This window comes from Episyrphus balteatus, chromosome 1 (assembly GCF_945859705.1).
Source record: "Episyrphus balteatus chromosome 1, idEpiBalt1.1, whole genome shotgun sequence".
In the NCBI taxonomy this organism is placed as follows: Eukaryota; Metazoa; Arthropoda; class Insecta; order Diptera; family Syrphidae; genus Episyrphus; species Episyrphus balteatus.
The window spans coordinates 170,908,592-170,921,598 of record NC_079134.1 but is presented as its reverse complement, the minus strand read 5'-3'; the positions used below and the strand labels follow the sequence as shown (position 1 = coordinate 170,921,598).

Genomic DNA, 13,007 nt, shown 5'->3' with positions numbered 1-13,007 from the left:
AACTTTATTCGTCGAACAATTAACTGACTGTTTATTAGAAGATTGAAAAATCGGCTCTAAATAAACAATCCCAAATCTCGTTTCTTTCAAGTCAATTGAATTAATTGTTCATTCGCTATGGAAATTCGTTAGTTTATTGCTTTTTGTTTGACGAAGGTTGTATGCATTAATCGACTTTGTATAAGAAAGTTTCTTAAAAATTCGAAGCAACGCGATTACGGGTTCGCTAGTACAAAACAAAATTGGGAACAAAGCTTATTGTTTTATGGAACAAGAGTGCACAAAAATTTTGCATAAAGAATTGGCGACTAATAATAATATTATGGAATTTATTTAAAAAAAAAGTACGTATACGCCATACACCGTTTCATTTTTTATTGATTCTAATTGATATGTTATTAAATATTTTTGCATTTATTTATGTTTTGGGTGATTATAAAATAACTTTTGTGGTACTGAGAGGAAATAGAATAGAAAATATTGAAAGTAATGGAGTGGAAAAATGGTTGAAAGATAGAATAATCAAGTAAACAAATTTAGGTATGCATTTTTAATCATACTCGAACAGAGAAATTTTTTTTTTAAAACTTGGTAATTTTATGTTTATATTCGTTCAGTAATCTTATAAGAATTCTTGGGATCGGGTCAAAATTCTGGCTTCAAAATTCTGTTTTTCAAAATTCTGCTTTTTTTACGAAAATTCTGTTTTTCAAAATTCTGCTTTTTTTCTATTCTGCCTTTCAAAATTCTGCTTTTTAAAATTCTGCTTTTCAAAATTCTGCCAGCATATTTTTTGAACAAAAAAAATCTGCTAATTCTGTTTTTTTTTTTTTTTTTTCATAGCAACTTAACTACTTTCCTTACTGTTTATTGTGTAACTGTCCCAAACATTTGTTATAATGCATGGACTGACGTTCTTATAATTCACATCTATAAACCGTTGAAAACTATTAGAAACTAAAAAGAAATATACATATCAACAAAATATTCCTTTCTTAAATTTTTCGATAAATTAATAAGATTTTAATTATTTTTCGAAATTATTTAACATTTAAAATCTTTTCTTAATATTTTTTCATTTATTGGTTTATCAAACAAACAATGTGATTTATCAATTAAACAATGAACATACAAATAACTGACGAAGTGAGTAAGTAATCAAATAAGCAGCGAGGAGATAATTTTAGAAAATTCTGCAAAAAATTAAAAAATGGTTTGGAAAATGTTTAAAAGCGCGCGTATTTAAACATTTTCCAAACCATTTTTTAATTTTTTGCAGAATTTTATAAAACAGAATTATGAAAAGCTGAATTTTGAAAAACAGAATTTTGACCCAGGCAGAATTTTGACCCCAACCCGAACTCTTTTAAAACCTCAATCCTACAAATTTTAGCACTTTAATAAAAACATGTCAAACAATTTTTCATTCATTTTTTTGTATGAGAACTTTTTTCAAATCTTTGTCCGCTTTTTTTACTAAATATTTTTTAAAATTGTAATAAAAAAATTAAAAATTTCACCCATTGTTTTCAGATTCAAAAATTTAAATTTAATTTAAATAAAAATTAAAAAATAAAACAATGGAAAAACCAAAACATACCTTTTTTAATTATTTCTGTATAATTTATCGATAATACAACGATTCTTATACCTTGGCGCTACTGTTTTTATCAAGACAAAATGTAAACTCAGGATAATAATAATGAAGGTAGCAGATATAGTAATTGTTGTTGTTTTTAATACGTTAATTGTTGTATATTTAGTGGTACCTAAATAGGCTGTACCATTTTGAGGCAACTTTCGGGTTTCAAATACAAAAACAGGCTCAATATTTTCGAAAATATAAAGCAAATAGCCTCTTAAAAAATGAGCTCTTAATATTAATATTTAGAAGTGAATTATTTTAATTTTCTATTTTCCATATAAATAACATGGGAAAAATTTTTTTCCAATTTTTGTAACTTTACAATAAGGCATTGTAAAAATTAACTGTAATATTATTTTAACAGTAAATCGAGCGCTCTACAAAATATCTCTTGTAAATTTTTTCATAGAGTGAACCCATTTGAAATTATTCAAACTTAAAGTTCAAAATATATGAAATTATGACTTTTTTTGGGTAAATTATAGACTGATTAAAAAAAAATTATTTTTGTTGTTCATAGTTATATGGAAAATATTGTTGGAAATGACGAAAAAAAGATGCTGTAAAAGTTACAGCCCTTAATATTAATATTAAGTACTGCCGCTGCGCAAATTTCTATATCTCATATGATTAACATGGGAAAGATTGTGTTTTTGGGTTTGGAATTTTATAACTTTTTAATTATTCATCAAAAAGGATAGATTTAATCATTTTCTTGCATGAAATTGAACGTTCTGCAAGAATGCTTTTATAAAATAAAAAAAAAACCATGCGTTAAATATTACCCTTTTTGAACAAGACGATGTCCACTTATATAAGTGGAACTTAAATTCTTATAAATTTATGGTGAAGTTAATTTCATTTTAATGTGGAACTGACAAAAAATTAAAATTTTAAAATTATAGTCAGACTTTAGCTTAAGTTACAGTTTATCACACTTATTTCCAACAGTGAGATAGGCTGTGTCTAAGTAAGACACTCGCCTAGTGAAGGGTCTCAACAGTTGTAGGTTCGATCCCGAGTGGCTGTCATTTTTTTTTTAAATATGTTTTCACATAGAAATTAAATGACTTCCTGCTTAAATTAAGTCCATTTCTTTTAAATTTAATTGGATTTTTCTGCTTAAGTCACAATGGTAGAAAACCATGTATAAATTTACTTGAAAGTTTATGCAGAATGTTTGTTGCTCTACAAATCTTCAAAATTTTGGCAATAATCAAAAAATGAGCTAAGAACTATTGCGTATTATCAAACGCTACAAGGAGACAATGATCTTATAAAAAACAAATTCCCCTGATAAATATGTTTTTCCAATGTTTTTTTTTTTATAAACTAAAATAAATTTCGTTGTCACATAAACGTGTCTATTATACCCTAGAATTGTATTTGTTATGCATAAAGCATCATACAAGTTCATTGAATCTATAGTAAATTTTCAAAAAAAAAAAAAAAAATATACTTACATCATAATAAAAACTCAATTACGAGTATACCAATAAGCTAACCCATGCGTATATTTAATCGAGAAACAAAAAAAAAATACATTCATTAAAATAAAATTTTATTTTGTTCTATTCCAACTACATAAAGGAGAGAAGAATCTTAAAACGATTCGATTTGAAGGTACACAACTCTTATATTGAGTATCTAAGCTATTAAAGATGCTAACATACTCTTCTTACAATGTTGTATATTCCGTATACATATGAATAGGGACGATAATAAAAATTAAGAATAAGCGCGCAATTGAAGGAAGCATAACCCTTTATCCCCCCTCCCCTCGATTTTTTCGAATCACTAAGTGACTACAAGTATGTATATAATGGACGAGAATATAATTCTTAGATACTCTATGCGAGCTGAACTAAGGCTTATTTCTTATTCCTTCGCGTATTCTCAGATACTTTTGCGTGGCATTTTAATTCTTTCGATTGCCATAATTTATATTTATTATACATGCGCGCACACAATTTGATTTGTATTAAATTTTTTTTGTATTTTTTTTTTTGTTCTGATATTTCTTTTTGGTTCGTTTACGCTTTAAAAATTTTATTTTACATTTTTGATTGTATTGTAGCTCTGCTTTGTGTTTTTTTTTATTTCTTATATTTTTGTATTTGGTTTGGAATAAATGTTTGGGGAGTGGTATTTCGATGCTATGCAAGATAAAATAATCCCAAACTTGACAAAGAAGTGAACGAACTTTTAAATTGAGTGTACCTTGGGAGACATAAATTTTTAAGAAGAACAAATATTTAGCATTTTGATTTTTTATTCTGTTGTCATGCATAGAAAATAATCAAAAATTTTAGATTTTGTTTCTTTTTATTTTAACAAATTTACTTAACAAAATAAAATAATACAATTTTTTTAACTTTCAATAGTAACCTGTCCTATTTACATATTTTCGTATCAAACAAAACGCCATTAAATGGAAAACACCAGCCAATACAAGAATGGCTGAACAGTCAAATAAAATAGTAAAGTCTTCAGTTCTAAAGGAGTTCTGTTTGAGTACTTCAATTCCAGTTCGAACACACGGGTGGTTCATATTTTTAGGGCATTCTGAAATAATAATACACCCTTCAATTAGTTTGTTCCGAAATTAATAAAAAAACACTCCCTCCTTACCAATGCCATCAACATCAATCCAATAATCATACATTAGAGCCTCATTCGAATAGAAAAACACCGATAAATACTTGAAAACTGGCAATGAATCCACATTGTAATAAGCTCCGCCAAAGATTAAGAACAGAAGGTCAAAAGGAGCAGCCATTTCTGAGCTAAGTTTGTCCTTTTCGAAAAGACTTGATATGAAAATGCCATAAGCTGTGCCAGCTATACTTGCGAGACTCAATACAAAGCCCATCATTAAGAAGGTTGTCCAACCCCTTGTATATTGGACGGATAAATAAATTAAACCAAAGAACAAATAACTTTTGTAGAAAGCCGCTGGGATCATTGCGAATATTGTAGCTGTATAAAAGGCAGACAAGCTATAAGTACCTTCGCCAACTTCACGTCGAATTATTGGCAACGATGATGGGAAATAGAACATTACCCCGTAGGATGCTGTGAATATTACTTCAGTGGTGAAAATAAATATTGAACCAGTAATATCTTGAACGGAGAGCTGATTAAGTCCTATTACACCGGAATACATGACGGATAAGGTTACTGATGTTATCTAAAGAACAAAAGGATATAAAATGCTCCGAATTAAATCTATAATTTACCATATAAAATGCTAAGCTGGTTATGACCCCTTTCATATTTCGTTTTTCTTCGGTGCCATAACGCAACAACAGGAGATACACTTGATAGAACCATGAGATCTTTTTGCTGAAAAATTAAATTTCTTAAAAGTTGTTATTTTTTTGAAAAGTTAAACTTACAAATTATTGATCCTGTGTAAATATTGTTTGCTACATGTTTTTTGTAATAGCCAACTGCCTTCGTACAAACCATCAACTTCAGAATCAAAACGTAATTTGACAGCGGCTCCATTATTTGAACTGTGACTATCGGAAATAGCTTTTAGATAAAAATCTGCAGGATTGCAGTTCTGAGGAAAATTAAAGCCTATTCTGAAATGAAAATAATTTAAATTGTTTAGTTTTCTCTACTGTAGCAAAATGGACGAAAGAAAAAAAAATAAGTACAATTGAGCTCAACGCAATGATCAGATTCAAGCTGAAGAAAAAGAATATTTAAAAGTAGAGAGATATTGAACCGTTTTACAAAGGAAGGAATAAAGAGTTAAGAGTTGTGCTAAAAGTGATACGTATCGAGGTTAAGCTTAAGACAAAAAATACCGTTTTCGGTACCCAAAATTATACTGAAATTTTTGCACAACAAGTTCATACACAGACAATTTCTCAAACAATTGGGGATTGGCAAATTTCAAATTCGGTAAAGGCAGAAAGGACAAATACTGTTTCTTAAAGACATGAATTTTCAATTAAGAAACTTTAATAAAATTCCACCTAAAATTACTATCCTTTAAAAAATCAAATTAATGTTACCATTTTCGTTTTATAAGAAATAAAGAAAGTCACTCGATTCGATGAGAAACAAATCAAAGAACTTTGTTACTCCTTTTCTTATTTAGCGACAGCGCTGTAGTCAATGAAACAACGTATATAATTAAGAGGTTAGGTCTATAGCTCCTGAAAAAAGTGGTTTTTTTTTCGAATTCAAGGCAAGTGGTAGAAAAAAACTTCTTATGTATAATATAGATAAGAAGTAGTTATTTTAAGTGTAATTGCAAACGTTTATATAAAAAAGATATTACAAAATGGCATTTCTACAGTTAATCTCAGTTTGTGCCTTGTAAAAAACGGACTGCAGCCTAACTCAAGCAGTTTTTTTTTACTTGACATCTAATACAAATCTTAAAAACATTATTCCGCCCTGAAAAACGGATTTTTTTAATGATTTATTATTTAAGTAAAAAGAAATTTCGAAGTAAAAAGAAATTTTTTGAGCTAATAAAACCGACTAGTAAATTCAAATGCTTGCCCAAATTTTTATATTTTCAAAATGTCTTCCGTATTTCTATGAGGGAAAATGCTTTAAAGATTTGTCAAATAAAAATATTTAAAACTTCTTCAGTTATTCGGGGCACCATTAAGCTATGCTCTTTTTATAAGGCACGTACAGAAATTCACTGTAAACGTGTGGCGCCATTTTGTAATATTATCTTTATGATTTTTTTTTTGTAATAAGACGTAAATATCTATCTAATAACACACTTAAGAAAATTTTTGCTTACCTTTATTTCAGTTTAAAAAAATCCTCAAATAACCATGCAAAAAATTTTCAGTTTTGGTAAAACAGCTCAGTCGTATATGAGAAAGTACGAATTCTATTAAACGGTTAGTAACGCTTAAAAAAATATGTTTTTTTTTATATTTGAAATACGATCTTGTATGCGCCAGTATACACAAAAATTTTAACCAAAGTAAGGCCGTTTTTGAGAAACTCATTAAAAAACAATGCCGTTTTTTTACAATATGGCGGTCAAACAGAGCGTTTAAAATAAATCAGAATATTAGTCGGTATTGATTAATTGATTTGAAAAAAAAAAAAAATTTGAACTCTTCTTATTTAAACTTGCAGCAATTTTAACTATTTGTACCACTGTTCCACTTTGAGAAAATGATTGCTTCTAAGGTTGTGTATATTTTGAAGGTCTCATTACACTAAAAGAATTGTAAAGTCTTGCCTTCTCTCCATTAAAATTGGTAACGCAACTTAAATCCAGTAGTTTCAAGTTATCTTGTTACAATTTTAAAAGCAGTAGATATAGCTTATGTCCATTTAATCTTAAAAATGAAAAAAATTAAAAATTTAGAAACGTTTCCATAGTAAAACAATTATCTCATTGCAGGTACACCTAAAACCAATTGCACAAAATTTTAAACGATTAAGTAAAATGCTAAAGCCATTTTAGTAAGTTGCTAAGCCAAAAAGCAGACTTTTTATCTTAGTAACTAACTAAAATGGCTTTACCATTTTACTAAAAATTTCTATTTTTTACTAAATACTCGATTAAAGTCCGGTCTAAATAAGTAAAAGAAACACCGTTTCACCAATTATGCACATGCTTTCGAGTTTTTTTTCTAGATTCTAATGTCTTTGGTAATACATATAAAAGGCTTTGAGTACACTAAGAATAGTCATAACCTAGCCACATGAAGATTCAACACAAAAATCAACTCATTTACAAACTTATGATGTTTGGTTTTCCGACATATCTTATTAAATTAATAAAAAGTTTTTTACAAAACAGAAAATTTGCTGTTTATACACAGGAAGTGTAAAATCTACTCTATATAATATAGAAAGTGGAGTTCCACAGGGTTCTGTGCTGGGACCCATTCTTTTTAATGTTTTTATGTCCGACCCGCCACCTTTGGATGTAAACACTAAAGTTGCTATGTTTGCTGACGACACAGCCCTTTTTTCGTCTAGTCTATTGCCTCATTGTGCTCTCAATAGTTTACAATGCTCACTGAATACCCTTCAAAACTTTTTTCATAAGTGGAAAATCAAGGTAAATGTCCAAAAATCACAAGCTTTATGGTTTTCTCGACGAAGAAAATCAGATTTTTTGCCACAAAATACATTACAGCTAAACTCTGTTGATATTGCTTGGTCCGAAAACTGCAAATACTTAGGGGTAACACTTGATAAGAAACTGACTTTCGACAAACATATCGCTAATACGATAAACAAAACTATTCTTGTAATAAGATTTTTATACCCGTTCATAAATCGCAAATCAGGTCTTGGTATGCATAATAAAATTTTGATATTCAAAACAATTTTCCAGCCTATACTTACTTATGGTGCTCCAGTGTGGTTTGACTGCGCTGAAACCCATTTAAAAAAGCTTCAAAGAGTGCAAAACAAAATATTAAAATTAATGCTAAACTTGCCAAGGCATTATTCTACAGCCAGGCTTCATGATAAGGCTAATGTTAATCAACTTAAGCTTGTACTCTATAATTTGCAAGACAACTTTTTTAGAAGATGTTCTTATTCTGATAATGAGCTAATTCTTAATCTTATAAATTAGATATTTTATTCATATCACGTTTGGGTTTATGTGCAATTTTAGTTTTTAAATATCATATAAGGGTTTTTTCTTGTAGATTTTCCCTTGACATTTTTTTTCCTTTTCATGTTAATCATTTTTCATATTAGTACTTAGTTTATATTGAAGTTGTAAAGAATTTAATTTTCTATATCTCTTAAATAAACACACCATGTAACTGTTAATATTTTTGAACTGCAATAAAATAAATAAATAAATAAAATAAATGACTTCTCTAGGACATTGCATTTCCTCCAAATTTCAAATTATAAAATACAATATTGCTAAATTTTTTTCAAGAAATCGGTCTCAAAACCCCAAAGGAATTAGATTTCAGGACAAAGGTATGCCCAGTGCTAACATAAATATACACCAGTTAAATATGCTATTCCTATTAAAGGTGTCATTCAGTTCAAGGGTTAAAAGCTTACACATTTAACATCTGGTTTACTACTGTTTAAATTTCCCTCTTAATTGAAATTCCAGCGATTTAATGATAATTCTGAAATAGCTGTAAGTTAAACGAATCAAAATAATAATAACCATACTAAATTTATTACTATAAAAGAAACACCCTGTATTTCACTTTACATTGTTCTAATTTTCAATATATGTATCGCCTTTGGATTTGTTTACTATAACAATATAAATAAATTTATATATGTAATTTCAACTCATTCAAGCTACCGTAACAATGCCAAAAAACAAATTCAATTCTTATCGCACTCACAACAATATACTTTGTAAAAGAGCAATCTTTCACTAAAATACTATAATGTGTCTAGAGCATCTTCTTGTCACAATTAAGAAATGATAAGAAATCCACACGAACCCAGTAACTATTTTACACATAAAAATCAGATCTATGTCTATATTTACTTACTTTTTGAAAAACTTCAACGCATCATCTGTTGTACCCTGGTAGATAATACGACCGTCATCCATGAGAATAACGTGTGTGAACAGTTCATAAATATCTGATGTTGGTTGATGTATAGAGCATATCACACTTTTTTGATAAGACTCTCCTAATAAATCTTCTGTGGCATTATCATACGAGGGGTAGACAACCTCCATTTCAATAGACGAACTTAAATCTTCTTGAGGATTGCTATTACTCGAGGATGATCTTGTACTCGAACTGCTTCCTTGTCGTGGTCTTTTACAAAGTTGACGAAGTGTCTTGACAACACTCAAGGCACTAAAACTGTCCAATCCAGTTGTTGGTTCATCACAAAATAAAAATGGTGGGTTTGTTATAAGCTGGCAAGATATAAAACACGTGTTAGCATTCCAGAAACAAAAAAATAAAATAAAAGTTAACCTCTTCAGCCAAACTTAAACGTTTTCGTTCACCTCCAGATAGATTTTGAATTCTCACATTCGCAGATCCACTTAAACCAACTGTCCTCAAAAGATCATTTACCCTTTGCAATTTTTGAGCTTTTGTTGTCTTTCTATGCATTTTGAAATGAGACTGGAATATAATTAAAATTCAAAATTTAAATCCAACTCTCCCTAAACTCTCTCTCTCTCACTACACTTTACCATAAAATAAAGGTGTTCAAATGCGGTGAAAGTTCGCACACTTATTTCAAATTGCGGTAGAAAGCTGGAGAGACGAGTCATTTCTTTTCTATCAATTGCAACTCCATTGAGTACAATGTCCCCGGTCAAGCTACCACGCAGACGTTGTGAAATGGCAGCCAGAAGGGTAGTCTTTCCAGCGCCACTACCTCCCAAAATTGCCACTAGATCTCCTGTCTTCATACTCCCACTTACTTCAAAAAACAACAAAACAAAAAGAAGAATAAAATAAATATTGATTTGCCAATTGTGAATGGGGGTAATTTTGAGATTGCTCCCACCATTGTGCAGGATATTGATCTCCTTTTGCTGTTGGCAGGAGTGCCAAAATTTAAAATTATTCCCTTCGTTAGCTGGCACTGAAAAATTTATATTTTTCCACTCTAGACACAAATCTGTGTTTGTTTCCATTTTTTTTTTTTTTTATATTTCTTAAAATTTAATTTTTAATCACAAAATTATTCACAAAACTTTCACACAAACCATCTAAACACTTGTAGACGTTTGAAACAACTTGATGCTTTGATTCTATATCTCAGTAGGCTTAGAGGAAAATATATAAACTCGCAGCGAAGATAAGATTCTTTATCTTAATTCGAGATTATTTATCTGCGTGTAGAGGTATTATGAATATTTACAAAATTTAGCCTGGATTTATTTATTTTTTTTTAAATTTTATTTTTATATCACAAGATTCAAGCGCTAATAATGAGGTATCTCGACGAAGTCTATTTCGATTGTGATTATACTCTAGCCCTAGAAACCTACTATAGACCTAATAATTGTGCTGCTACTATGCATATGTACGACGGAAGACGAATCGATCAAGTATCAGCTTCAGCATGACTGCAATTGGTAACTTTTGTAAAAAAAAAAGATTCAACGTATCAGTTTGACTAGGTAGTTTGAGGTGGGAAATGCAAGTAACAAGAGTTACCGCGATTTTGTTTTGGTTTGGATGTTCTCAAGCCTACACTAGTTGGATGGATTTGACTTAATTAATTAATAATTGTTTAATTGAAAAATCAAGTAAAAATTTGTTTCTTGGGGAAAATCGTTGGGTTTTAGTTATTGACTTTAATACGCGGTGGGTGGGTCGTGGGTTTTATCAAACTGTGTCCAATTGACTTGACGTTCTTATAAAAAACCTTGTAATAGAATTTTTTTTGTGAATACATAATTTACAATTCGTCATTCCAAAAATACGGATAAAGAATCCAAAAGTTGACAATGTTTCGTGTCTAAAAGTAATTAGAAGTTGCTATATTAAACTTCAGCTAATTTTTTCAGCTGGAAGCGTTCTAAGTTCTTGTAGGCTAAGTGACCAGGATAAGTAAATTTGTACATTATATAAATGTAGATGTACACTTAAACATACATTTAATAGGTCATTTATTTAAATATAGAATAAATAAAGGTCCCAAAATAGAACCTTGTGGTACACCGTTGGCACCCCCGAATGTTGAATTTTTTTCAAATCTGCACTTTGCCCAAGTTCGTAAGCCCTAAGATCTAAAATTATATAACGTAATTTTTTTTTCACCTCAAAAAATCACAAAAAAAATACGTTTGCTAAACGTAAGCCCAGGATAGCCCAAATTTTGTATTCTTTGTTCAACCCCATTTTTTTTTTTTAAGTTACAATAAAAAACTTTTTTTCATATGCGAAACCGAAAATATTATGATTTTTTTACTCGTGTGAAAAAACATTAGATTAAAACCGTGATTTGTTTGCCCAAGGTAAGCCCTGCATAGCCGATTAATTATTTTCGTTATCCTAGCCTTAGTTTAAAAATTATAGAAGAAATTTTTTTTTGTTCACATAAAAAAAATAGTACACATACACCACAGTGACCTTTTAAATTTATAATTTAGAAAAAGTAAATCCACCTGTGTTGGCACTGCGTTTAAAATGTTATTTATTTGATTGATGTAGTGCATATAACATTTCTGTTAAGTTGATTTGTTTTATTTTATCTAAAAAACCACAAAATTCAAATATTTTTTCAAGTGTTAAAATCATTCATTTTTTGTTTGCCATTTGAGCACCTTGAGCACCTAGAAGAGATACATAAGTTACTTATTATAATCTATCCAAAATTTTTTCAGAAGTAACAACATATACAAAATTGTGTGTGTGAGGTGATTTCCTTACATGAATAGTACTTTTTTAGTACTTTCTCAACTAACCATGGTTATTTCAACAAATTACATCACTTGTTTTGCTAGCCATAGTTCAAAAATTATGACAACACCCTTTTTTCAATTTAACTAACTTCTTAAAAATCAAAATTTGTTTTTTTTTTCTCAGTGTAAAAATTGTCTTTTTTACACTTTTTCTCAATTAACCATGGTGATTCCAATAAATTACATCACTTTTTTTTGTTAGTTGAAAAATTATTGGAAAACGTCATTATTAGGTATGTTATTTTAGTTTTGCTTCTTAAAACTTTTCTATTGAAGATATATCAATCATTGTTTGAAACGGCATTTTAAAGCTTAAAAGTTGTTTTTGATGAAATATTTAAAAATCACTTACCATTTTTGCCTGATTTTTTGTGGTTTCCGACTTACTCCAGAACCTCAGCTTAGTACGTGGCTAATTTTTAAGAAATATTAAATATAGGGACCTAGATACTATTTAAATGAAATAACTTTAAAATTAACTCTATGGATATTTTGGAAATATTTTACGTTCAAAGTTTTGATTTTGTGAAAAAAAAATCATTTTAATACTATGGTTTCCCAAGGTTTGACTAAACATAGAAATATGAAAGTTACAGTGTATTTATTTGTTAAAAAACACCAAAAACGCTAAAAATAAAAGTTTTTATTAGAAATTTGTATTCATCTTAAATTATAAAGTATATGTGCTTGCAAGTTAACCAAATACAACATAATTGTTAGCTGTTGCTATATTGCTATTTCTATATGGGGTTTAAAATTTATTGCATTAGAGCACGAGCACGTGGTATAAATAACATAGTAAGAGAACCATATAAACAAATACATAATCTAGGCGTCTACTGTTTAGGCTTTTTCTTTATTTAAGTAATTGAAGTGCAAATGTATCTGATGAATATCCGCATATTAACACTATTGAATATCATACCAACAATCAAGGCTAAACCATTAACATAACCACGGAAAACCACGGATACAAAACAAAAT

General features: G+C 29.2%; 1 protein-coding gene across 1 annotated transcript; it reads right to left on the bottom strand.

Annotated features, from left to right (window-relative positions):
- Positions 1-4,022: 4,022 nt before the first annotated feature.
- LOC129907220 (protein brown) lies at positions 4,023-10,523 on the bottom strand. The gene is made up of 8 exons (XM_055983317.1): positions 10,118-10,523; positions 9,798-10,030; positions 9,574-9,726; positions 9,133-9,512; positions 5,044-5,235; positions 4,885-4,990; positions 4,277-4,835; positions 4,023-4,210 (listed from the first exon to the last, which is right to left on the bottom strand). Exons 1-8 carry the CDS (start codon positions 10,245-10,247, stop codon positions 4,023-4,025), a joined length of 1,941 nt encoding a protein of 646 aa, XP_055839292.1. The 5' UTR covers positions 10,248-10,523.
- Between the last annotated feature and the right edge of the window lie 2,484 nt (positions 10,524-13,007).